This window comes from Sinocyclocheilus anshuiensis, unplaced genomic scaffold (genome assembly GCF_001515605.1).
Source record: "Sinocyclocheilus anshuiensis isolate Anshui unplaced genomic scaffold, SAMN03320099.WGS_v1.1 scaffold821, whole genome shotgun sequence".
Taxonomy (NCBI): Eukaryota; Metazoa; Chordata; class Actinopteri; order Cypriniformes; family Cyprinidae; genus Sinocyclocheilus; species Sinocyclocheilus anshuiensis.
In genome coordinates, this window is record NW_015558606.1 from 773,540 (window position 1) to 801,334 (window position 27,795).

Consider the following 27,795-nt stretch of genomic DNA (forward strand, 5'->3'; position numbering starts at 1 on the left):
ACATGTGAAAAGCCCCATCCATAGGAAGTGCTCTGTGTTATATCGATTAGAAGTGACTTCTCTTCCCACACACGACCTATTCTGCATTTTAATTAAACTTCCATGATGCTTGTTGAACATTTCTTGTTAGTAACAACAAATCATGCATGCAGTGTAATTAGGTTTGTTTTCCTGCTGAAAAGCATCTTTTCTGTTCAGTTTTCTTATCTAGACTCTTTTTCCTACCATTTGTCAGCACTGCAGGACATGAAAGCTCTGGCTTACATTAGGAATGCACCCTACTGACCACTCTCTGTGATATTGAGATATAGCAAGACCGTAAATAATCCATCCAAAGCCTTCCCTATGCTCTACTTTAATAAATTATGTCCTTATCCTAATATACTTTTTTTGAACTATACTTTAATCTGGTAGATTGAATTACATTTGAAAGCAATGAAAGCAATTACATTTATTTGTATTATATCCTAATAGTAGTTATAATAGTAGTAATTATACTATTAACAATCATATTTATTATCATTAAATGCAAATGCTTGAACAAAAATTCAAACTTCAAATTTATTTAATTAATTAAAATAATATTTACTAAGATTTTTTACAATTGCATTTGTTTATTATTAGTATTATTATTATTATTAGTGTTAATAACATTAATAATTATTTGTTGTTATGCTGTATATATTATATTAATAGTAATCATCATTATTAAACAATAAGCAGTGCTATTTTAGTTATTGAGATACTATTATTATAGTATTACTACTATACTACTATTATATTAATATATATATATATATATATATATATATATAGAATCAGTTTTTATTTTTATATTTTCCTTTTTCAGTTAAAGTTTTTGTAATTTTGCTGTGTGTTTGTTCATTTTTATTACTTTATATCTATGTAGTTTCTTGGGGATAAACTGACTTTTTATATTTTATTTCATTTAACATTTATTCAAGTAACATCTTTTTTTAATTTTTTACTTTTAGTTTGTTTTAATTTTAGTTAAATATAATAACCCTGATAACGAGCTTCTCATTTCTGCTTTTAAACCACAGAAACAGTGGCCTTCATAGTTTACATCATTTGAAAATGTTGAAATTATAACTGAAATTATTTTCTGCGGTCATCAGCATACTGCCATAGATGCAATGAGCTGAAATTGTGTTGACCACGGAACATAAACAATTCCTGATGGTGTCCAGTTGGACATTGTATAAATGTTTTACATAGTTTGAGAATGTAAAGCTGTATTTTTCTCTCTCTTTTAGTTATATAAGGGAGAAGACACAACCTTCCAGATATCTGGCCTGCAGAACAACACAGACTATCGCTTCCGTGTGTACGTGTGTCGTCGGTGTCTGGACAGCACGCAGGAGCTGTGCGGCCCACTCAGCCCATCCTCGCTCTTCACCCTGCGGCGTACGGAGCTCGCACTACCTGGAGAGCTCAACTCCGCCGAGACCCTGAAGCCCAGCGGCATGTTCGCCACAGATGAACGCTTCGCGGCGGTCTTAGTCGGGGCTTTCGCGGCCCTGTCTTTCCTCATCGCTTTTGTGGTGGAATACTTCTTCATGAAGTGAAGATCGAAAGGAACTCAGAAACAGCAGCCAGCCAAGGAAAAAAACGTTTCGAGAAACACGAACACTTAAAGTATACATCTGACGCGATGTACTGTAGGCTGAGTAGCTTATGCAGGCTCTCTTCTTGTCTTTCATCCTCTTTTCTCTCGCTCTCTGATGCCTTCCAGCCTGCCTGTGCATCACTGTGTCGCTCACTCTTTTACAGCGTGTGGATTTTGCTCTGAACTCCTGGGGGAAGCAAAACCACATCATCAAGCCTTACGAAGAGTTGCGTGACGGCCTGTTTTTGCATGCTTCGTTTTTTGTATCCCTTTAAGTGTAACGTTACGTATATGTTGGGAGAAAAATATATTGGTATTTTCTCCGCATTCATGGCCTTACATTGTTTATCCAAGTGTGCTCCACAGCATTTGTTTCACAGCCATATATACGAGTTGTTGGAATAGCTTTATCATGATGTAATACCCACAATCAGTGCCGTTTTTTTGATACATAATCACGTGATGTTCACAGTTTGTACGTCACAGTACGCATCACCACCATCCTTCTCAGAAACATGAAATACTGTTACCGTAGTAAGGCTGTTGTAAAGCCCCCTGCATTTAAGCTGCCAAAGCAAGTTGCTATCCAAGTGTGGTTTAAGTGATGCTGCTATTGTGTGTTTATTTTTCCTACGAACGGAATCAGTTATGTAATATATAGAAATATAAATATAAATCTGTAAGATTCTATAGAGCTATTGTAATATAAGTAACAATGAGTTTGAAGTAGATCTCCCTTTTGGAGTGTGTCAGTTCACAATCTATGGTGCTTGATCTATGGTCAGTAGTGGTGGCGGACGAGGGTGAGGGAAGTTAGACGTGCCACGTCTAACAACGCCCTTTGCCACCACACACCCTCTTTCTCTGGCCATCTAGTCCTGAGGTGCAGTGACACAGGGCTACTTCCTCGCCTTCCTGCCCCCCGAATGACTTTGGCTTGACTAACGTCGCCCTCTCAGACTGACTTTGGGCTCTGTGTGGTGTCTGTAGATCCAGGGACCAGCTGATGGCTGGAGTCACAATAGCCAGTGCGTAGCTGTGAAACCGAAATAGCCGGTTTCGTCACTCTGTGAATGGCGTTGGTCCTCGGGACTTCGCCCGTCGTGTTCTGTCTGCGGCCCTTACGTGTCAACGCGTTGAATGTTTCATCATCTTTGAACCCGTGAAAGCCAGTTGGACATTTCTAAGGTGCTTTATCAAGGTTATTGTCAAAAGCAGCAGTGGATTCCTCCACCCGCTGCACCATGCCAAAACAGCCTGATGTGCTTGCAGTGCATCTTTAGCCAAGTAAAAGGTACAAACCAGCAGTTCCCATCGATCCAAAGAGTTTCTCCCACCTTACACTTGCAGAAAAGTTAGGGGGTGTCTAAAAAGGAGAACTACATGGGGAAGGGTTTCTTCCCCTTTACTGACAGCCTGTATTGTACCTCAGGGACATGGACTTTTCAGAGGTGAAGAAGTAGATACTATGTTTCTGAGAGGGTGCTGCGAAAACACTAACACGTTGCCGAATGATTCCGTTGTATCTGCCTCTGCAGTTTTAAATGCATTTATTTGATCTGTTTTCTCACCTAAGCTGTGCCTTGCTCCAGTTGTTCGTAAGCAAAATAGTTTACTAGCTCAGAATACCTTTGCCAAAGTTAATGGGAAAGTAAGGTATCATTCTTTAGGGTTATTTATACTATCTATTGCATACAGTACTTTAAATGGCAATTAAAGTGCAATCTTTTATTTATTTTTCAAGAAATTAAGAGATGTAGTTATTTACTATTATCTCTCTCTCTCTCTCTCTCTCTCTCTTTCTCATAGCATGTTTTTTATGTATTGTAGATTAACGATTAAGGCCAGCATTCCTTTCATTCATAATTCTGGTTATGTTTATGTCTTTCATTAATTGGGAACATGTAGCATGTACCATGCTGAAACATTTCTATATAACCAAATGCCTGCTCATCTCCTATCAGAACTCCAGCTAGTTGTCTTTTCATAGAGAACTGTAGCAAATGTTTAATCTGTTTTATTTTTTATTTGTGTGCGTGTAATGGGACATACAGTACGTAGCTACATTTGGCATTGCTAAAAAGAGTGTTATGACGCTTATGTTATCTTACTGTTTGCCAAAGGGGAGGCTTGTCCACTATTATGTTGCTGTTTGTTGTTATTTAAAGGGTTACTTGAGAAATCCTTTGTGACACTAGAACATCATTTCTTGAAAAGGAACAACATACGTTTAAGTTAAACTTCATCTGTGACGACACTTTTTTTAGTAGTGAAAATTGTGCCCTTTATTTGAGTAATCTTTCTGAGGTGAAATCTTGCATGCCGGTTCACACCGAATGGAAAGCAAAACAAAACTGTTTTTAAGGCAAGTGACATTTCTCGTTTTCTTTTTATTTTCCAGACACATCATAGCGCAATAGGGAATTTATTCCAGTATTTTTGCTAAGGAATTATATATAGAGATATATAGATATATAGTATGACAACTAACAGAAACGAAGCACTTTTTAAAGCAAAATATTAATCTTTATTAGATTTATCTTGATAAAACTGTATTTCCTAGTCATTGTTGCTATTGTTTTCAAAACGAGAGTATCATGCAGTTAGAAATGTCTGTAAAACTGGCCCACACATGTTTAGTGAAAAGTCTGGAAGTCCATTGGCGTCCTTTTAATGTTAGTGAATTATTATTATTATTTTATTTTTTTGCCCATTGTATAAGTAGTGTTTAGTCCTAACCGGCAATCCGCTTTTTATTTGTTTTCTTTAAGTATTTTTTGTTTGTTTCCATATTGGTCCTTGTAAAATTTCAAAAGAACACAACTTTTTTGTGGCCCAAGTACAATTTTGTATTTTTATATTGTATTTATTTTTTTTTTTCTGGTTTTTTTTTGTGCTCTGTTTTAAATATGAAAATGAATTTGAACATGATGTTTGGAAATCGATCAGCTCTCAGTCATCCCAGAGAAATGTATAGAATCATAAGTGTATTCAACTATTTCCCAAAAAAGTGTATTTTTACCTCACTGTTTAAAAAAAAAAAATATATATATATATATATACAAAACATTCCAGGCTTGTCATGATCTACCATTTTTAAAGTCATAATTTTTTTCTCGTATTGTAAATGTTAGACAATTTCATATGCCTATATATAAAAGAAACTGCCATATCAATGTTAATGTATAGATTTTTGCAAATACTACCCTATGTATGGTAAGACTTAACTGTATCTGTAGCGTGTATGTAATATATTTATACCCAATAAATGTTTTAATTTTTTCTGACAGATTGTATTTTGTACTGGTGATACAAATCTTTCATAAATAAGTTATAGCTTATGATTGAAGTCACTCACTGGTTCTTGTCTGTTGCATGCCATGATGAATATGAAAGCCCTTGCAGTGAGTACAAATACTGATCATCTAGCACAATATTTTACATAGCTAATTTCAGATTATGTCCTTATTCTCAAAAACCCACCAAGTAGGAATTATTGAAAGGCTGTCCTACAATAGTGCTGAGGTGTCTGACGTAGAAAGATGTTGTTCATCGAAGCTGCTATTCCAATTTCATCCACCAGCAAAAGTGCTTCATATGAACCTGTTAAAGCAGATACTCATTCATACAGAAAGGCTAACAAGCCAGTGTAAAGTGGAATGATTAATAGCTTTATAATGAATAATAAATCATAAATACTGAATATCAGATTGCCTGAAAAGCAGAGCGCTTATTTTTATGGCATGACCAGTAATGCTACATTTGTGTTGCCAAAGCAGTTGCAGCTGACAAATAGACAGTGAAAAGAAAAGACTGTTTTGTATGTGCAACTGATGTCAGTCTGTGACTGTCTTACCAAGCGAGTTATGTTTGTGGAAATTGACTGCAATCACTGATTAAAATCTGACTTTTATTAGCCTGTACTTTTAATGCAAGAGTCTTTTAATTGAAGTCGATCCTTAAAAACCGTTTGTCCATCACTCCATCAGGGCTGTGGTGTTTTCTTTTTTATATATTTTATGGTGAGGGAAGGCAGGAGTGGCAAGTGTGAATGGACAATCTCATTTTGCAGCATCGCCTTCTGCCTCGTAAGGAGATCTGACTGAGTTATGAAACTGTTCTCCTCTTTAATTCTCTTTCTCTCCAGTCTGGAGGCCCTGACCTTCGTTTGACATCAATAAAACAGCAACAGTCAGACTTTACACATGGACACAGGGCAGAAGAAAGCTGGATTTGTAACAAGATTTGATGAAACCGAAACTCCACTGATCCTGATGAAGAATGGGAGCATCTCAAATGAACATCACATTACTTTTCACTTATTATTTAAAGCCCATTATAGTTTCTGTAAATGACCACATAGTCCTAGATTTAATTATTATTCCAGCTGTCTGTCCATCTGTTGGTAATATGGATAGATTTCAGTCTTACAGGACAACCATAAAAAAATAGAAGAAATAGATAAGAACTATATATACACAGTATATATACATACATTTTTTTAATAATATGGATAGATTTTAGTCTTACAAGACAACCATATATAAATAGAAGAAATATATATATATATACAGGTGCATCTCAATAAATTAGAATGTCGTGGAAAAGTTCATTTATTTCAGTAATTCAACTCAAATTGTGAAACTCGTGTATTAAATAAATTCAATGCACACAGACTGAAGTAGTTTAAGTCTTTGGTTCTTTTAATTGTGATGATTTTGGCTCACATTTAACAAAAACCCACCAATTCACTATCTCAACAAATTAGAATACTTCATAAGACCAATAAAAAAAAACATTTTTAGTGAATTGTTGGCCTTCTGGAAAGTATGTTCATTTACTGTACATGTACTCAATACTTGGTAGGGGCTCCTTTTGCTTTAATTACTGCCTCAATTCGGCGTGGCATGGAGGTGATCAGTTTGTGGACATTCTAATTTGAGATGCACCTGTATATATATATATATAAATATTTCATATTGTCATTATTCTTATTCTTAAACTAAAATGATTTTCAGAGTTGTAAATAAAAGATTACTGGAGTGTTTTACAAGAAAATACTATTTTAGTACTATTTTACTGCTTCACATTTAATTCACTGTTACTTGAAGTTTCTTTGTAATTGTGAAATTTACTAGCAATTTTTGAGGTAAGATTTCTACACTAATTGTTTTAGCGTACCATCAAAACCAACATTCACAAAAGAAAACCTCCAACACAACAGATATCCAATGGAACATGGGTATATTTACATAGTTTACAATATGCAAATATTAAAGTTTCTATACTGTACATCATTTAGAACACAAGACACATGCAGTTTCTACAACAGATACTACTGGATGTAAGAGGACTTGTTAATGTACAAATATACTGTCACAACATTTATTGCAGTGGTTTTAAATTAAACTCTTCTGTATAACTGGGTAATTCAGTACCAATAGTTTATACATTTAGCACATGAAACACTGAGAACAAAAAAAAAGCAAGCTTTTACTTAAATGCACTAATGCAATTTTGACTTTTATGTTTCTTTGTTTTTAATTAACTTTCCTCAAAAGTTTTGAATTCTGTGTATTGCTTCAGGTCTGGAGCAGAGCCTTATAAACACACACAAAGAAAGTGACAACACTTGCTAAGAGAGCATGACAAGCATTCAGGCACAATGCAAATGAACGGCATCACCTCTGCAATCCCTGTCGTCGGGTGCAAAAGGTTGCTGTATCTACAGTGATAAATTTGTCTTCCAGATTTCATTTGGATTTAAGGCAACTCAAGTCCTCTCCCTTTTTATCTCTTTATTTACAAGCTAATTTTTATAAAACATCAAGGCATCTAATGAAATGTTGAGCTTGGATGGACGAATGGCTGTTAAAGAACTGAATCTTTCCAAACGACTCCCTGATCTGTCAGAAAATGTATGAGATATGGATGTGGATGTTTAGTCTAATTAGGGAACTATCATCTTACAACACCATGGCAGCAGTAGATGAGGTCTGAAATGGCTGTTAATGGTAAAGACAGTCTTTCACAGTCACAGGCTGGCAGTGGATTCCGTCCAGCACGGGGAACTCTCTCCTTTGACCACTGATGTGCTTCTTCGTGGGGTATGACGCAGTGCGAAAAGTTTGCAAGCTGCCATCCTGTACTTCTTGGACATGATGTTGTACAGAATAGGGTTGATTGCTGCACTCAGGTAAAAGAGTATAAAGGAGATGAGATTACAGTACTGGCTGATGATGGACATGACAGGAGAGCCCATCTCTGTGGATTTGGAGATCAGGTAACGTCCAACATGAAAGGGAAGCCAGCAGAGCACGAAGGCAAACACCACCACAGCTGTTAGAGAGAGGGAATGAAAGTAACTGAATGGTGAAATAGTCGTTTCCTCACCTTGTTGCAGAAAGCAAATTTTATTAGCAAGAAAAAAACATTATTAGTCATGCACAAATACCACATTAAGAAACATCAAAAGAGACTCTTTAACACGCGTGTGAACAGAAAGCTCACATTTTTCCCCTGTGATTATAAGCATTTTCTTAACATTCAATTTTGTAAATTTAAAGTGAATTTTATTTTAAAGAATGTTTAAGTAATAAAAATATGTATTTTTGTAGATTTTAGTGGACATTTTATAAAGAAGTTTTGTGTCAACTGTTACAACTCTCCCTTATTAAAATTATGTACATTTTCATTAATAATAATAATAAAAACATCACCCTTTCAGAACACAAAAGGACAAGTGTCCTTTTTTATCATTTATCTTAGTTTGTTCTTAAAGTACAATTATAATTATTCACACCTGCTCCCTTGATTTTGTACAATAAAGAACTACTTCACGAAAACTGGATATATCAGTATTCTATTCTCCTTCCAATAAACACACTGTAGTGTCATGACCTGGGGCCTCATTTATAAAGCGTGCGTACGCTCAGATTTGATCTTAGAATGTGCGTACGCTTAAATCCACGCCAACGCTTATATTTGTAAAAACTGTCTTTGGCGTGGAAAAGTGCTTAGCGTCACTTCAGGGTCTGAGCAGACGTACGCACTTTTTCTTGTTCGAGTACTGCAGGTTTTTGGAAATGTAAGCTGTTCTTACAGCTCGCTGTTCTAAATTAAAGAATTTGGATGATGACTGGTGATCTTTTACATGTTAATGACATTAGTTAGGAGTCTTTTACAAGCAGAGAGCTGAAACCATTCATTTGCCCGCAAGTTCAAGATCATTAGTGATTCATAGATTTCACATCTGAAAGAGACGCGTGCGTGCGTTTTCTGTACGTACGCTCATGTTATGAATCACACGTATGCATATTTGAGAGATGATCGTAAGATCAACTTAAAGAGATCCAGTAGAAAGTTTCAATTCTTATGTTAAATGATATTAAAAATAACGTTTTAAATAACCCATTTTTACTTTAATAAAATAATTTAATTTAGTTGTTACCACATAAGGTACTTTTTTAGCTTCCCTACCAAAACAATTTTAGTGTATGCAGGACTGTACTGCTGTTTTGTGCCAAGCGCATCCCGTGCGTAATGGGTGCGCTTGTGCGTAAAGTGCGCAAATGATAAACAACTTAATCGCGGTTACCTGATACTGTGGTGAAACCGGGCACTTACCCAGCATTTTCACTGTCTGTCTATTGTTTTTATCACGACTCGAAGCGTTTTCCCCAATCGTCTCCCTCTTTCTCTTCCAGAGCTTTCGCCCGATGAGACCATACAGAACAGTTAAGCAGAACACAGGCAAGAAGAAAAAGATGCTGGAGACCCAAACCATAATGGTTAAGAGCCCAGACCTAATGGCATATTCCGTCGCTTTGCATTCGTTAGTATCCCACGAGTTTGTCCCATTTTCATGCTCAACCCCGACGAGCACAAATACAGGTCCTGCACTAAAGAAGGATACTATCCAGAGGACCAAAATGACCCCGCGCACGCGACCCTTGGTTACGACTACCTTTGCCCTAAGAGGAAAACAAATAGCAAAGTATCTCTCCACACTGAGAGCAGTGATGTTCAGAATGGTCGAGTACGTGCAACACTCGCTCACAAACTGAAAGAGTTTACAAAGTATGTTGCCGAAATTCCAAGGTCGGTACCTCCAGATTCTGTACAAGTCCAAAGGCATGCAGAGAAAAATGAGTAAATCCGAAAAGGCCATGCTGGACAGGTACAAGTTAGTGGTGGTTCGCATGTCTTTGTATTTTGTCACCACCAAAATGGTCATGAGATTCCCCGTTACACCTACAAAGAAGAAGAGCACGCAGGTGACGGTGACCCCGGTTAGCACTGGAATGGGGAAAATGTTGACCGGGTGCTCGAATCCCCAGTATGTCGCGTTATCATCCCAACTGCAGTTGAAGGAACAGTTGGACCGGTTCGTCCAGGTAGGCATGCTGAGAGATCATGGAGCGTCTAGATTCTCCTGTGAGAGAGAGCTCGGGGAGGACAGTCTCCCCACCGACTCCCCATCGTGCTGCGCGCAGGGCTGCCCAACATTTATAATTTAACGTATACAGCCTGTACCGCAGGATGCGAATTGTGGTAGTTTTGGAGGGTCTGACCTTCCTAATACGGCTTGAAGCCCCCTAAAAGTCGTCAAAATGATAATATATCTTCAAAGTAGGCCTATGTTCTTTTATATATACACACTATATGTTTCAAAAGCGTTTTCTAACAACTTTTCAGAAACCACAAAAGACACATTAGCGCGCGAAATAAAAGTTCGCTAACAGAAGTCTCGTCCGCCTGTGAAAGTAACCATGGCAACACTACTCCGCTCTCTCCATACTGTCATTGTTTAATCTAGGGTTACATATAACAAATATACTCACACAAATGTTATTGTTTTAAGTCTTTATGATACTTGACGGCTAACTTTGACAGAGAATTGCCGACAGTAATTCCCTTAAAAAGTCGACTCCTCTGAAGGTCATTCAGTATTTCGCACCTGTTGTACTCTACAGATTTGTAGTTGTCAAATAAATGTTCTCATGACACATCCTCCATACCCATCCGTTCCACATCTAAAAATGGTTCCAGCTGATAGGAAAACTCCACATTGGACAGGAAATCGTTAGCCTTGAAGTTATTTAAGGCATCTTTGGTCTAGGAAGAAAGATAAGTGTACAAGGTGAGAGATGAAATCACCTCGCGGAGTAATGCGCGATGCCTGTCAGCTGCGAATGCTGACTCTCTCATTAATGATGCCTTTGATTCATCATTGAGCAAGTGGATGCGACATGTGGGTAGAGCGTGTCGTAAGAGGTAGGAAAACGTCATTTAAAAGACAAAAGTAGGGAACGTAATGAAGATGGATACTTGTTGAACACTGCCATCGTGGGGTGACAGGATAGAATGCAGTCTAACACATTATTGTAAAAAAAACATTTCTAATAGACGGCAGACCAAAACATCAATCTGACTAAAATATATATCTCTGGGATAAGGGGTTATCGAGGTTATCATAAAAATTAAAAAGACGTGAAGTGCGCTTTAAATTGGAGAGAGAGAGAGAGAGAGAGAGAGAGAGAGACAGACAGAGAGAGAAACAGGGGGCGTGACGTTTTACGTCAGAAGTATGTCACTTTTCTCACAGCTGATTGGTGCAATGTCTCTTTGCTTTCCGTGAATCTGTGTAGCGTTAGCCCTAAACGATATAGTCTAGTAATTTCTATTCAAGCAGTTGCCATCTGTAGGTAACGTTTCCGTCAAACTAATTAATGTTATTAAGCTCGTTTATATATATTTAATAAAAAGTTATATTGTAGTAAATACAAGTATTTCGTTAATTTTGAATCTTTGAACAAGATTTGTATGACTTCATGTCTTTAATTTCTTTATATGTATTTGTAGGACTTAGTATCTTTAAAATATTTAATCTGCCTATTTGAGCAAAGATATGGCTGCTCTGGTACACCCTGCCATGGTAATTATTACAGACTCCATAGACCAGAGGTCCCACGTCAGACAAGGCGGAAAATTGAAAATATAAATTAAACTTTGACAAATTCAAAGCAGAAATGCATCTCATGCAAATGGGGCAAATGAATATTGTGGGGAAGGGAATTAAGGCAGAGATCATTAACCAGTTTGGGAAGGACTGAGCTGGTGCTATTGAGCTGATTTTAAGCCTTCAGTAAACTGCCAGCATCAGTGTGTAGAAGAACTAACCTGAGTCTGCAACAACTCTTTTAACTATTGGCTGGATAGCAGAGGTAATTTCTTTCTTTCTTTCTTTCTTTCTTTCTTTCTTTTTAGTGTCTGAGTAACTCAGCATTTACTACCCTCTCTTGTTTCTAATGAAAGATGCAAGCAAAGTATTCATTGTTACAGTTTGAGTATTTGTGTATGTAAGGTGTAACTGGGTGTTTTTACATGTGATTTAAACCAGTGTTGTTGTTACTTTAAGGTGTGGTGTTTCAGTCTCCATTATATTTGTTTTCTTCCCCAATGTCAGTACATATCAACAGCTGTGTCATTTGCAGTAATATTGCACCCAGTGATCAAGTAATCACAATCTTTATAGCATAGAACAATGAGAGGCTTGAGAGGAAGTGTAGATCCAGTCAACAAGCTATTTTTGCTAGTTTCATCTGTTGCCCTTTAGAAGGGATTTGAGGCGCTTAAATGACTGAGAAGGCAAACATCCTGTCTTTTAGATACATGCTTGCTTGTATCCATACACATAAATGTGGTTAGCATAGCATGGAATGAAGTTTCAAAAGGACAGAGAAATAGTTTTTATAATACTGTCCACTAGAGGGCAAAAGCACTGTATGTAATACTGTTCTGACCCTTCAAGGTTCAGTAAAAATATGTATTTGCAGGTAATACCATGTCATATATTACTATATCAAAATTACAGTTTGTAGTTTATAAAATATTTTAAAAACTATATTTTAATGATCTATCTATCCATCCATCCATCCATCCATCTATCTAGCCTCCTTGTAATGTCAACCCTAAGTTATCATCGTGTTGTCAAATAGGTCTAGAGTTAGTGCTGTGTGGTTAGATGCTTTGATCTGACAGTAATAAACTAGCTTCCATTAAATGCTATTTACCTCTGTCACTTTTCCCTTAATCTCTGTTCTTACATTGCACTGTCTCTCTTTTTATTTCTTACCTTACTTATCCTCATGCACTTGAGGGTCTGCGGTTGAGCTGATATTGTTTTGTGTTTGAGAGCGAGACAGAGATGTTTGCTCGCGGCTGTGATAAATGGCAGTGCCTGCCTATTTGAGCAAAGATATGGCTGCTCTGGTACACCCTGCCATGGTAATTATTACAGACTCCATAGACCAGAGGTCCCACGTCAGACAAGGCGGAAAATTGAAAATATAAATGATTTATAGTGCTCAGAGGTCTATCTTCTCCTCTGTCTTTGTTGTTGGCCACAAAGCATCAGATACGCTGGGATGTCCTTTAGTGTGGCATCTTGCTCTTGTTCTTCAGTGATTAATCCATTTAGACACAGTGGAATGGAACTCTCCTCACCATGGAAAATAGATGGATTTTTGGAGAGGAAGGGCTTCAGGAAAGTGCTTGCAGTTTGTTTGAAGAGCAGAATAAACTGCTCCAAGGGTAAACTATGGCCCTGACTGCTGAGCAGCTTGGAGATAAGTTGGTTTGACATTTCCACCTTATATAATGATCTGTATTATAAATAAAAAATGAATACTTTTAAACTGATCAAGTGACAGGAAAAATGTAAAGAAATTTATAATGTTACAAAAGATTTCTATTTAAAAAAAAATGTTGTTTTGAACTTTCTATTCATCAAAGAATTCTGGAAAAAAATGTTCCATGGTTTCCACAAAATTATTAAGCAGCACAACTGTTTTCAACATGAATTAATAATAAAAATAAATATTTTTTGAGCGTCAAATCAGCATATTAGAATGATTTATGAAGGATCTGGACTGGAGTAATAGATGCTAAAAATGTAGCTTTGACATCACAGGAATAAATATATAAAAATATATAAAAACAGATAACAGTTATTTTAAATTGTAATATTATTGTAACTGTATTTTGATTTTAAAAAACATTTAAAAAATCTTACAGACCTCGAAATGTTGAATGGAAGTGTGTGTGTGTGTGTGTATAAATATATCCATCCATTTTCCAGACTGTTTGAATTTGTGTTTTGGCAAGCCTGAGCACAGTGCAGATGTTGAGATCTCTTCTGGAACTCTAGAAGAGACATATAGATTACTGTATATTATCAGAAGACAAATCTAAGCAAGATATTTAAACAAAAATCTCCATTTGGTCTTTGTTTAATCTCATTGATATCTGGGAGAAACAACTGACCCATTCCAGACATCTAACTTGTGCTGCTTCTATCCCATGGGGAGATATCAGTCAATCTAAATTCATATTACAGCTGAGTATAGGAGGAGCAGGTTGTGACTTGCAGCACTTGATTGGCTGAGCGACTGTGACTGACACTTCAGAACCCAGGAAAGGCCCCACCCCCTTCAAACACATTGGCCTATGTCTGATCTTTCCACTGCCCTCTTGTTTAGTCTGTTTGGAGTTGCAGAAAGGGAGAGAGACTTTTAACGCTGTAAAACTATGAGTTAGTCTTTCATTGTGGGAGTCAAACAGCTGATTTATCATGTGGGAATTACGTCTACCGAGGCAGGTCAGTAAAACTTTGTGCTGTTTGTTGTTTCTTGCTCTGCTCCAAACTTGTCCCAGCTTGCAGAGTTAAAGGGAGTGAAGACTTGTAAATTTTTAGCAACAGTTCTGGATATATGTATGTGTGTGTGTGTGTTTAATTGTGAAATGTGAAAGTCTTTCTGGTGCCAATATGTCTTGGCTTCTGTCTCACCCCAGTGTGAGAGGCTTTTGTATCCGTGGTGGAAAGTGTGACCAGTGCACAAGAGAGGAAAGTCAACTTGGGGTTGCTGCTCCAAAATCCCTCTTTTGTTTTTTTGTTTTCAGCTGTACTCAAGGGCAGGAATACAGTACACTACAATTGAATAAATTATACTTTAGCTAAATTTACTATACAATAATGTAGTACACCCTTTATTATGGCAATCTCTCAGCTTTGGCTAATTGTGTTTTCACTAGCTTGTGTTTTAAATGGCCCTCTGTTTTGAATGTTTATCCCTTATACTGAAATCATGTCATTCATTAATCAGAATGCAAGAGACTTCTGACCCTGAGCTACTGGGAACTTCATGCTATCACTAACACGCCTCACAGACAGGACGTGATAGGCACATGATAGAACAACTGTTGCAAACAGTTACGTGCAAAGTGCAATCGCTCTGAAAACGGATCATAATAATAATCAGGCTTTTTCAACAGAAGTAACAGTCCTGCTAAACTTCATTACAGGTTGGTAAAGACTTTTTAAACTTACATGGAGACTGTCTTTCTTAGAAAGACCTACAAACCCCATCTTAATATTAAAGATGAATGAATTCATTTTGTTGGTGGCTGCCTCACTAAGTCATCTGTTTATAATGTTAACATGAACCTACGATGATATCTGCTTTTATAGTGAGCATTGCATTTCATCCACACGGCTCCATGTCTTACAATGACAATGCAAAAAATTTCCACAGTTCTTTAGTTGCATGCGTGCCCCAGCACACACAAGTGTCTATAGCATAGTGTCTCGTAAAGCTCTAACCTACGTGGTGGCATAATATTTTTTTGTCTCCCAAAGGCACTGAGCCTTGTCTCCATAACGAATTACAATGGCCAGGAACTTGTTGGCAGGAAGCAACAGCTGATATCCCATCCACAGCGTGCAAAAGAAAAGAACATTCACACTGACTTTTCATCCCCCCTCATTATCTGTGTATTGCTGTAGTTTAATACGCAAAATAGAACTGATGTTAAACAGGTTTGTTCAGAAGGAAGGAAATTAGTACACTGCAAATAGGGGTGGTGGAAATGACCAAAATCTTATATCACGATATGAGTAATTTTACTTCACTGTAATGATATATATCACAATATAGTTATTTTTGCTTTAAATAAGGTCTTTATGATATCAAAATCTTTGATACCATTCAGTTTTCATAATTCTTGTCACCAGTGTCAATATCACAAAAAAATAATACTAGCTTAAATTTAAAAAAAGAAAAGAAACTAAAGCTCACTGAAGACAAGTAACCACTCAGCGACTAAATAAGAATAAGAAACTAATTACAAGCAATAGGACAAAAAAAAAAACGACAGTAGATCAAATAAAAAAGAATGCTACATATTGTATAAAGTAATCAAATATATGAAAACACCGCATATTCTGCACTGTGTAAATTAAATATATTTCTTCTTATTAAAGTTACAAAAGTGATTTAGTCAAGAGCAGTGAGAGTTTTTCTCTCGTTTGTTGTTTGATTAACATGAACGACAGACAGTGGGAATAGACTGCTGTCACTTTAAGAGCTACGCGGATCCAATGTACTGTTACTGTACATGTGTGTTTTCTTTCTCAGCTGTCTGCTTTCACTTAACACCTTAAATTACTGTGTTTACAAGGATACTTGCAAAGAAGGGCATTTTGACTCATACAAGTGTGTATTTAACCGTTCAAGGCCTATAAAGTGGCAAAAATAACTCAATACTCTAATAGTTCAATATGAGCACCGTCTTCATATAGACAAAGAGTTCTCTTTCACTGCTGATTGCGTTTCAACGGCTTAAATCACTTGTTTTGCTTAAAAACGTGTGTAAACGATAAGTTTTTGTGACCGTGTAACCGCGATAGAGATGATAGTCAAAAATCTCTACCAGTTGACAAATGTCTACAGGTTAATTGTCTACCGGTGTATCGCCCACCCCTAACTGCAAATAGTAACTTTTAAATCAGTATTTTTGTCTTGTTTTCCAATAAAAAGTCTTATCATATATGCACAATGTTAATTCTCAAGTACATTTTTTTTGTTTTGTTTTGTTTAAAAAAAAAAAATTCCTGGCAATCAGCACAAAAATACTGAAAATGACAATAAGAGCGGGCACATGTTGAAAGTGTTAATTAGTTTATTGGTTTGTCTAACAGACAGAGCTCTTAAAGGGGTCATATGATGCTATTTTAAAGATCATTATTTTGTGTATTTGGTGTAACAGAATATGTTGACATGCTTTAATGTTCAAAAAACACATTATTTTTCAAATACTGTACATTATTGTAGGTCCTCTATGCCCCGCCTTTGTCAAAATGCCGCATTTGAACAGTCAATAGCAAATACTTAAACTAGTAACAAAACATACTTACAGTAGCTGATTCAGAAGCGCCAGATTATTATAGCAAAGTCGGAATTTACCCTTTTTTTTTTTTTTAGAAATAGCCTTTGTGCACAGCCAGCCTTGTACTCTTCTAGGTTCAAAAAACTGTCGTCCATAAAATTAGAACGAGCCATTTTAGGTAGGCGTGGCTGACTCTTAACTTTTGGTTAAGAGATAAAGAATATCTCTTTGGATTTGAGACTTTAGTCTTTGCAACTTTACAGATCTTCTTTATGCACCAAGAGCTTGTAACACTCCAAAGAGAAAGGAAAAATTGAAATCGCATCATATGACCCTTTTAAAGGTCTCACTGTACTGCAGTTATTTTCTACAGTGCACACTGACTGTCCTGCTTTGGATCATTTACATCAAGATTTGTTTATTAAGAGGCGCAGAGCCAATAAGCCTAAAAGTTAAGCCTTCAATTCAAACACATCTCTGAAACTACGGCTTTATAAACATATTGCATATTGATGGACAAACTGAAATCAAGTCACCTTTATTTCTATAGTGCTTTATACAGTACAGATTTTGAATCTTCAAAGAGATAAACAGGAAAGCAGCAGAATCAATTATGGAAACTAAAGCTAAGGAGACAGTTCAGATTTTGCTGTAAAGCAGCTAGACAATAATGCCATTATTTAGCTAATGTCCGTTCAGTGTAGTTTAGTTCAGATCAATAAGCAGCGTGAAGACAATTAATCAGGTATAAGCAGTTCTACAAAAGGCAGAAGTGTGGTTATTCAGCTCGAGTCAGTTCAGTGTTGATTCAATTCAGTTCAATACCAGTGTCGATATAGCAAGAAACACCACTGCTGTAAAGCAGCTCTACAGAAGACAGTAGTGCCATCATCCAGTTTAATTCAGTTCAAGTTTTTTTCTCTTCCAGTGGTGTCAGTTAATGCGGTCATACCGATGAATTACTGAAAGTTACGTCTTTCAGACCCGAACTAAAGAAGCCAGAAGGCAAACTTGTCCCTGGAGAGAAGTAAATGTTAGTTTCCATAGTTTTAAACGACAGCTTGGCATGATTGTATGTTTGGCTGCTTTGAAATGGAGTATGTTTTGGGTTTAGTTTGGTTCCTAAATAGAGTCACTTTAAGCATATTGTTTGTTTGTTTGTTTATTTATTTATAAAGCACAATTAAAACAACGTAACGTTGACCAATGTGCTGTACAATCTCTAAATAAAAATTACACAGTATTAACTTTCAGACAAACAATGACCAACAACAGCAAAAAATGTTATAAAAAAGGCCTCTTGCTAATTAGTCTGCAGAACCAAACGCTAATTCAAGTAAATGCACTTTCAATTTTCGTTTAAAATAACCTAATGACGGAGCCAGTCTGAGATGTAGAGGTAGCTTATTCCAGCGCTTCGGAGCTGCTACTGCAAATGCCCGGTCACCACTCAATTTCAGTCTAGTCCTTGGAATGTCTAGGATCATGGGTGGTTTGTATATACGAAGGAGATCCACTAAATAAGGTTTAGTGGCCAAATTATGCAATGCTTTATATACAACAATGAATAGTTTAAAATCAATTCTGTACTGCACTGGCAACCACTGAAGTGATGCTAAAATCGGTGTTACATGCTGTTTTTTTACGAGTACCTGTTAAAAGCCTAGCAGCCACATTTTGAACCAATTGAAGACGATTTAACAATACTTGGCTAATACCCACATGCAGTGAGTTACAGTAATCCAGTTTTACAGAAATAAAAGCATGAATAATCCTTTCAAAATCACTAGAGGACAGAAACGGTTTAACCTTTGCTATTGATCTTAAATAGAAGAAATAAGATTTGACCACGGAGTTGATCAGTTTATCAAATTTCAAAGAACTATCAAATTGGACACCAAGGTTCTTCACCACAGATTTATAGAAGGGAGCTAAATTGCTCAAGTCAAAAGAGTTTTGGGTGTCAGGAGCCCCGAACCAGATTATTTCAGTTTTGCTTTCATTCAAATTCAGATATTTATTGTGACATCCAAGATTTAACTTCATGTAAACAACTCTATAGTGACTCAAAAGAGCTTTTATCCTGTTTCTGCAAAGGTAGATACACCTGAGTGTCATCTGCGTAACAATAAAAATATACTCCATGCTTATGAAACAAGACTGGGCCGAGAATGGATCCTTGTGGAACTCCACTAGATAATGGGGCAGTTTTAGAGTAATGTTGACCAAAATGGACTGAAAACGTCCTATTAAAAAGAAAGGATTTGAACCACTCAAGTGCCATACCCCGAATTCCCACTATCTTTTCTAGACGAGAGACAAGAATATTGTGATCAATGGTATCAAATGCTGCACTGAGATCTAGTAAAACTAAAACCACTGAGCTGCCTGAATCAATCGAAATAAAAATATCATTTAAAACTTTCAACAAGGCTGTTTCTGTACCATGACTTGCTTTAAACCCTGACTGAAATTTCTCAAATATCTCATTTTGAACTAGAAAGGTCTGCAATTGGTTTAATGTGACTTTTTCTAGAGGGGGACTAAATTTAAAGCTGTTTTAAACTTTTATTGTTTTGATGCTCAAAAGCACCTTTTTGTCTCTTTTATATAAACTGAGTGGCCACGTGATATCAGTGGAAAAGGGAGGTCATTTCAGAGCAAAAGTTAGTTATTATATTTAGATTTGATATTACAAAGACAAACTTTTCTCTTTAGAACAGTATCCAGCGATCAGTCATTCACAGAAAGATCAGGAACATTGAGCAAGGTAAACAGAATTCCAATTTCATGTTGGCTTTGAGAAAAAAGAATGTCCAGATCAATATCTCTGGTGAACAATGAAAAGAATTTGCAATATAAATATTGTGAGATGTTTTGAAACATGACAGTCTCTTTGTTTGTGAATAGATTTAATGACTTTCAGTCTCCTATGATTGTTTCTCTTAAGTTAAGCAGAAGCTTCCAAAGGTAGCTGTACTGGAAAAGGTGATGTCATATCGAGTTAAAATTATAGAGTTGCCAAAGAACCACACCTCACCATTACGCAAGATGTGAAGTTCAAATGTTTCAGCTTCTCTCTAGCACACATTACTCCTCTTTCACACATTTTAAATGGTCATTAAGCGATCATATTGAATAGACCAGCTAGTATCTACATGCTGCAGCCCACCGCAACCAGCTAATGGGAGGAGAAAATGTTCCATTATGTTTAATAGAAGGTTTTGTGGGGTAGTTATAGAGCGAACATGCACTTGGCAGCAAAATTACTGCAGTCTAAAGGAAAGCAACTGGAGTCTTTGTAAGAGAAATCGAGAGAGCAGCCCTGTGTTTCCTCTTATTTGCTTTAATAATGATATTTTTGTTTTAACAACACAAATGTCTACTTTATGTTGTGTGAAAGGCTCGAAAATAGAGTTAATGATTACATTTAGTTTTACTGAACTTGAGTCAATGCAAGTTGTGTTGTGGTAGTAACAATTGATGACTCAGCTGCTCAGTTTCAGCATTTCTATAATCTCTTCCACTGTCATTCTTTCTTTTTCCTTTGTACTTTATATGCTGTTGCTCTATATTGTTTCCTCCACATACTGTGTGAAACGTTCTACTTTATACCTAAAACTCACATCAGTTATTATCGAGCTATTAAAGCACTCCTCCATTCTGCTGCACATTCATTATTAACTGTGTTGGTGATGATTTTGCAATATGTTTAATGGCTTTAGTGGCTTATGATCACTCTGTTGTGGCATCATCTCACCTCCCACTTTATGTTTTACCTGTATTTATAGCTTCAGATGGGTCACCATTCCTGTCATTTACCCTTCACAGATCTGAATCTATATTCAACCTTTCAATCATGCCACTAACTGACAAATTAATATTAGAGGAATATGAAGGCATGAACAGTGAACAGCTTATTGGATTTTGTATTTCTATGAAAGCAATTATCAGTCTGATTCCTGTACTATTTTTGGGTTTGGGGAATTTTCTTGGATTTGCTCCCAGAGATATTGAAGACAACAGGATGTGATCTCCTTTTCTTTCTTTTTTTTTGTGAGAGAATGACACTGATGTGATCTTTTGTGTAGTAGTAGTCTGGAGGGATTCCATGCTCCCTGGAAGAAGACATTTGACCTCTGACTTTTGGCCTGACCAAAAGAGGAAATGTTTTAAACAGAAATTAGCAAACTAAGGGGTCAAAGTTTGGCTATGGTTTAGTTAGTCTCTGTTGGAAAATGCCATGAGTGCACCGCAAAATGCATCACCCGTTTAACTTTTTTTTTCTTTCATATTCTGACCAAATCTTTTTAAGGCATAATATAATGTAATGTAATGTAATATAATGTGATTACATTTTTGTCAGGATTCCTTGATAAATAGAAGGAACAGCCATTTTTGTAACCATGTAAAATACTTTATAATGCATCATTATAATGCATTCGCTGAAAAAAAACATTACATTCTTTAAAAAAAAAACAATATAATGTATTGTAATATAATTACAAAGCTTTTTAAGACTAAAGGACATTTGATTTATGTTAAATAAAAAAAAAAACGATGTATTTCTCTTTATTTATTCCTTCCCTTTCTAGCTTGCACTTATATGAACAATGCCTAAAACTTGGTATTACGAGCCCTTCCTGTGTCTGTTTGCCTCTTTAAGATGAATCGCTTTATGCATTCCACAATTGTAAGTCGCTTTGGATAAAAGCGTCTGCAAAATGACTAAATGTAAATGTAATGTTGCTGCACAAATGTACCAAGCTCAATGTAAACAAGGCACACATGCTAATTTCTGAATGAAAAAGAACAAGAAAAAGACATATTGGTGGCATATTACCAGCTAATCAAAGCTAATTAGATTAGAGCTGGTTTTGCTTTAGGACTCAGAATTTAAATTGGACATCAAGTGGTGACACACAGTACTGAAGTTGTTTATCATACAAAATTGGATTTCAATATTTTATGATCTTGGCAGCCAATTGTTGGCACAATCAGTATATAATATTCAAGATTTTCAAGGATGAGTGCATGTCACACAACCTGTCTATGATGGATTCTACCTAATTTTATCAGCTTCTGCCAAGTCACAGATCAGTCTGAGACAAAACTAGTTTGATTGGACCCACAACATTTGACATCAAAAGCAAAAGTTCTAGGAAAAGTTTTCTCCTTCTCCTTTTTTGAAGTTGCTAACATTTAGTTTGATATCCTACTTATGCACAATTATTTGGTTAATTACATTTTGCTTTGGGGTATTTATTTAGTATATATATTTTTTCTCCATACTACAGCAGTTGAGAAACATTGCTTTAGGATTTTGACTTGATGTGTGTTTGTGTGTTCAAACAGGCAGTGCTGGAACTTCAGACTGAAGAGTGTGAGAGAGCTTCAATGAGCTCATAAGAAGTAACTCAATCTGATAAAAGCAGACATGAGTGACACAGTGGAGAACCTGGACACCAGGGACCTGGGGTTCTCAGATGCTGAGGATGAACCTGAAGAGGTGGACTGCGAGTTCAACCCCTCGGGTAAGTGATTATTAATAAAATCAGATGCAAATCGTCCATTTGTTTTAGTAGTATTCAGTATTATTATCGATTTGACTGCTCAGATAAAATGTGAAAATTTGATAACATTTTATTACTGTGAAGCTGCTTTGAAACCGTCTGTATCGTATAAAGCAATATATAAATAAAGGCGACTTGACTAGTTTCAGAATGACTGATACAAGTTAGACTTGAGAAACAGGATTTATTTTGCCAGTAATTTTTCGGAGAGGAAGTGATAAAAGGTTACAGCAGTTCTTTCTTATCTGACATCTGGACTATATGGGACGTGTGTTAAAGGGAGTGATGTGAGGACAACTGTGTAACATGATGCAGCATGTCACAAACTAGAACTCACATTCCCTGAAGGCATTCCTCAGTCCGCCCTGTCTTTTCTTACAGGGGTATCCCGTATCCCATTCTCTGCCGTGTACAGGACAGTTGGCTTTAAAGAGACAGAAGCACAGGTCTATCTGAACGCTGCCCCCGTCACTGCCAAGATCCTAGATGTGGAACGCTTCACCAGGGCCCCAGACCGCTTCAACATGTCCAAACACAGGAGCGTGTCCAAGGTGTGTGAAGCACATGTTGCGAATCAGCTCATGGGGAAATATGAATAATTAATCATAACTAGTTATAATTAATTATAAATATTTAGATCCGCTGTAGATATTTAGCTGACCTCTCAGGGTCAACTGTCTGTCAATTCTAAGAACGTTAATTTCCTGGTTAAGGGAAATAACTTTCTTACTGTACAATTCTACAAAGAGCTTGTAGCATAACTCTGCATGATTAAGTGACTCCAGTTATGAGCAAACAATGAACAACGTCAAGTGTGATACAAATAAGACTTTATTAACTACATAAACACTTAAACTAGTCTAACATACTACATAAACACTTAAACTGGTCCAACATACACATACACACACACACACACACACATACAGTTGGTATAGGAAAGGGTTAAAGCTTAACGCAGTAGAGAGAAGAGAAAATAAGAATATGAAGTTATGGAACCATTTGCATATTCAGCAGATCTACAGCCTGAAGGGAACATCAAATTCTTAGTTCAAACACACTAATTGATTTGTTAAATCAAATGAAAAATGGTGTGTCTGATTGGTCCAGACGCTACACACATGCTAGTTAAAAGAAGAGGCTGAAAGATATCACAGATCTCACATCACTGCTGTGTCCACAGGCAATGCCAGCCGTGTTTAAGATAGAGCTCAAACATGGGAACTTCACCTGGATAGTCAAGAGAAAAGAGAAGCACTTCATGGATCTGCACAGAGAGCTTCTGCGATACAAGACCCTCATGAGGATCCCGCTGCCCACCCGAAGGTCAGACCCCTGCCCTACAGATAAACTTACTCAGTGATCCTTTACACCTGGTATGCAGCCTGATTGATTGAAAGAGTTGGAAAAGCACATACAGATTTCACAGAACATTATTAGTATACAGTGACACTTTATCCTTCAGATCAAAGTGGCTTGATGAGTTAAATAAATTAGGTAATTAAATTAAAGTAAATGAATGTTAGATTAAAATGAATGTCTTTGCTTTTTTACTGTTTGTGTTTTATGCAGTTACACAATGATCTAATGAGTCATTTGTCAATTAAGAGACTTTCAATCGAAATCTGATGTGAAAATGAGTACAGCTTTTTGGTCTCAATCGTACACTACTGTTTAAAAGTGTGTATATATATATATATAATTTTTTTTTGTTTGTTTTAAAGGGGTTCTATTATGGTTTTTCACTTTTTCAACTTTAGTTAGTCTGTAATGTTGCTGTTTGAGCATAAAAAAGATCTACAAAGTTACAAAGCTCAAAAGTCCACTTCAGAAGGAGATATTTTATTTAACAGAAATCACTTTTCAAAAACTACAAAGAACGACTCGTTTGGACTACAATGCATATTTTCCGGGATTTGTGATATCACAAATATCGACGAATGGGACGAGACCTGGTTGAGCTGCACTAGAGAAGGCAACGAGTGTTATCACTATGTCGGAGACACGCTAGCTTTCCCAAGGCAGACGAACTTAGAGTGGTTACAATCATCCGGGTTTAAATCGGGCTCAAATTGATTTGATATTGACGCAATATTTACACTGAAGCTCACAGGTGGCTATGGTAAGGGGCATGATATTTCCCGACCAGGCACAGAGTGGAGCCAATCACAACACGCACTGGCCCAGCTAACCAATCGCAGCACATTTCGTATTTCAGAAGGCGGGCCTTCATTTGATACAGGAACTATTCGAGCCGTTCATGCCAGACTGGGGAGAGAGGTGTTGTAATAATGTAAAATATGTGAAAAATAATGTGCTTTTCGAACAACCTAGTATGAGAGCCTGTTCTAGTACACCCCCAAAACAAAATCAAGACTTTGTAAAAGAGCATAATAGGACCCCTTTAAAATAAACAAATACTTTTTTCTGCAAGGGCATATTACATTAATCAAATATGCGAGTATAGACTTATTACAAAAAAGTTATTTTTCAAATAAATGCTGTTATTTTGAACGTTCTATTCATCAAAGATTCCTGAAAAAATGTATCAGTTTCCCCCAAAATATTAAGCACCACAACTGTATTCTTCATTGACAATAATAAGAAATGTTTCTTGAGCAGCAAATCAATGTCAGAATGATTTCTGAAGGGTCATTCGACACTGAAGAATGGAGTAATGACTGAAAAGTTTGACTGTTTAATTATTGTATTTGATTTTGCATCAAATACAATCTCTTTGTGTATGTAATTTATATTTGTTTCAGCTTCTGTACAGATTGTTAAAGGTGCTGTATGTAATTTTTTTGACCGTACCAAAGCATAAAATACCATAATATGTTAGCAAATATTTAGGAAACATGCTACTTTTCAGTTATTCTACTTTGAAATGTGCAGTCAGTTTGTTTTGGTCTTTGTGATTCTGCCAACTGCCAATTTAATCAAATGTATTTCAAAAACCTGGGTTGCCAGTTGTACAGCCATGGAAGCCAGCAAGCGAACCGAGTCAGAAATCACAGATTGTAGCTTTAATATGTCATCTCAAAAAAAAAAAAAAAAAAAAGGAAAGAATATTCCCCTTACAGTAAATCCAAGGTATCTAGATAAATTACCTAATTTTTAAGTTAAATTGTGAGAACTTGCCACTCAGGATCTCATGATTATAAATGGCGAAACTACTTTCTCCAACATTTTTTCGGGAAAAGCCCTTCCTGAAAGATTCAGGTGTTTGCGGTACTTTCATTTGGAACATCCCTTTGAGTAGCATTCTCTTCTCACTGTGCCTTTCAAGTGCTGTTTGAAATTCACTCCCGTTCACAAGTGGTCACAGAGATCCATTAGAGATGCATGCCACTGCTTCGTGTAAGCGCTAATGTGTCTCAACTGACCACTTGTGATTCAGTGGCCCCAGACGGATCTAAATACCAGGTGTAAAGGATCAGTTACTACTCTTTTCATTCTTAAAGAAGCTATAATAATTCTCACTTCCTCTACACTCCTTTCTGTTCTGTTTTTGTCCTCCAAATATTACTTTCTTTTTCTTTTCTCTGTTTTTCTCCATTCTATCTCTTCTCTTCCCCATTCTTTTTTTGTTCTCTTCTCAAGAGTTCATGTCTATTCGTTTTCTCCATGAACTGTTTGCCTTTTTTTATTCCTCTCTTTTTCTGTCACAGACTCTGATATCTATGTCTTTCTTTCAGCCATACAGAGAGAAGAAAGAGCATAAAGAGGAGCGAGGTGAGGCAGATGCCTGCACTGCCTCAGGGAGCTGGAGATGAGTTGGCACGAGAGGAGCAAGTGTCTAGTCGGAGAGTGAGTCACTCCAACATGCTTACTGCAGTACTAGCCCTTGATCACAAACACTGTTGAGCATGACGTGATCTTGATTGTCTCAAGGCGTGTGAGTCTGTGAGAAGGTCTTTCCCACACATCACTGACACCATTTAGTGGTCTCTGAGTGTGTAGTAGCAGCACCCTGCTTCTCATATCATTAGTGCGAGTCACATGAGAACATGACAACATCACTAGGTTCTCATAATTTACTGATGAAATTCTTAATATTCGAGCTGTTGAATAGAGCTTAATATTGATTGACGACTTTTTCAATGGTTTGACATTCGGAAGTATATTTCCTGGTCATTTTCTATGTGGATATTTAAGGAAAATCTTTAGAAAAACTAATGGATAAATAATTTATCAGCTGATTAGCATACAGCTCTTCCTAGTCAATACATTAGGACTAATAGGCAAACATCACTTTCATAATTAATATTTTAGAGTTTATAAATATTTTAGAAAATACTGTATATTTTTTTAGTAATTCTTAATAGTAACTATCATTAAAGACATTTTAGAAACAATATGTAATGCTACATTTCTGTGTTATGTTATATTGATCAGATATTTAAAGTATATTTACATAGGTAACGTAATAGAAAGTTAGATTGATATTCTTTATATGATAAAGTATATATTCCTTATATGATAAATATAATCAAACATTACATTACAACATAACTAACATTGGTAGCTAGATAGCTAAATAACATTAGCTAGCCTGCAAAAACGGGCTATTATTTTTTGTTTGAGTTTTTGTTTTAAGTGATTTTATGATTAAAACAATAACAAATATCTGCCAATGTGGTAAGAAAATAAACTTAATTTGAATGGAAAACATGACTGACAGTTTGACATTTTTTTTCTGTTTTAATCAAAAACTCACTTAAAGGGGTCATATGATGCGATTTCAATTTTTCCTTTCTCTTTGGAGTGTTACAAGCTCTTGGTGCATAAAGAAGATCTGTAAAGTTGCAAAGACTAAAGTCTCAAATCCAAAGAGATATTCTTTATAAAAGTTAAGAGTCAACCACGCCTACCTAAAACGGCTCGTTCTAACACACCCCCACATATCTACGTCACGATGTGGGAAGATTTGCATAACGCCGCCCAAATGTTCACGCTAAGAAAGAAGGCAAAACTTTTATTCTCGCTGTAGTATTGTTGCCGCCGCCGCCATGCCGTGGAGACACTGTGTTTCATTGTGAAAGCGAAACTACTTTGTTTGGCCTTCCAAAAGAGGACATCTGCTTCGTCATGCCTAGAGCTGATCCGTGCTGGTTGCTGAGGAAATACAGCAACTTCACGCGGTGGATTACCGGATCGGCTTTTACCGTGGACTAAGCAGAGTCCAGCCCGGGGTCGTCACATGTGGTTGCCTCAAGTCCGCCGGCCGCGCTGTTCTCAAGCTCACCGGCCTCCTCTCACTCAGCCCGCCGGCCGTTCCTCACTCTAGCCGCCGGCCTCTGCTCACTCTAGACTGCCGCCACGTGTGACGCTGTGTTTCGTTGTGAAAGCGAAACTACTTTG

The 27,795-nt window shown here is 36.6% G+C and overlaps 3 protein-coding genes across 5 annotated transcripts in view; 2 read left to right on the forward strand and 1 right to left on the reverse strand.

The window, feature by feature from the left end:
* Window positions 1-3,409, forward strand: part of LOC107680249 (fibronectin type III domain-containing protein 3B-like) — a 157,956-nt gene extending 154,547 nt beyond the window's left edge. Inside the window, exon 26 of the mRNA XM_016476057.1 lies at window positions 1,278-3,409. Within this exon, the coding sequence (XP_016331543.1) occupies window positions 1,278-1,589 (312 nt within the window). The 3' untranslated portion in view covers window positions 1,590-3,409. The remainder of the gene's footprint in view (window positions 1-1,277) is intronic.
* A 4,093-nt stretch (window positions 3,410-7,502) lies between these two features.
* Window positions 7,503-10,034, reverse strand: LOC107680230 (growth hormone secretagogue receptor type 1-like). Its single transcript, XM_016476031.1, has 2 exons — window positions 9,257-10,034; window positions 7,503-7,969 (listed from the first exon to the last, which is right to left on the reverse strand). Exons 1-2 carry the CDS (start codon window positions 10,032-10,034, stop codon window positions 7,665-7,667), a joined length of 1,083 nt encoding a protein of 360 aa, XP_016331517.1. The 3' UTR covers window positions 7,503-7,664.
* Window positions 10,035-14,181: 4,147 nt separating this feature from the next.
* LOC107680234 (phospholipase D1-like) overlaps window positions 14,182-27,795 on the forward strand; it is a 32,302-nt gene continuing 18,688 nt past the window's right edge. The window contains exons 1-6 of one of the 3 annotated variants that reach the window (XM_016476036.1): window positions 14,182-14,291; window positions 14,797-14,995; window positions 22,214-22,392; window positions 22,813-22,982; window positions 23,615-23,757; window positions 26,130-26,241. In XM_016476036.1, coding sequence (XP_016331522.1) covers window positions 22,296-22,392; window positions 22,813-22,982; window positions 23,615-23,757; window positions 26,130-26,241 — 522 coding nt within the window. In that variant the 5' untranslated portion in view covers window positions 14,182-14,291; window positions 14,797-14,995; window positions 22,214-22,295. The remainder of the gene's footprint in view (window positions 14,292-14,796; window positions 14,996-22,213; window positions 22,393-22,812; window positions 22,983-23,614; window positions 23,758-26,129; window positions 26,242-27,795) is intronic. The other 2 variants (XM_016476035.1, XM_016476037.1) reach the window with 2 other exon arrangements.

Bases quoted from the DNA above. Each gene is read 5' to 3' on its own strand.
- LOC107680230 (XM_016476031.1), bottom strand. From the start codon at position 10,034: ATGCCTACCTGGACGAACCGGTCCAACTGTTCCTTCAACTGCAGTTGG. The intron at 7,970-9,256 runs GTAAGTGCCCGG...TCTCTCTAACAG, and splicing joins ACAGACAGTGAAAATGCTGG to CTGTGGTGGTGTTTGCCTTC.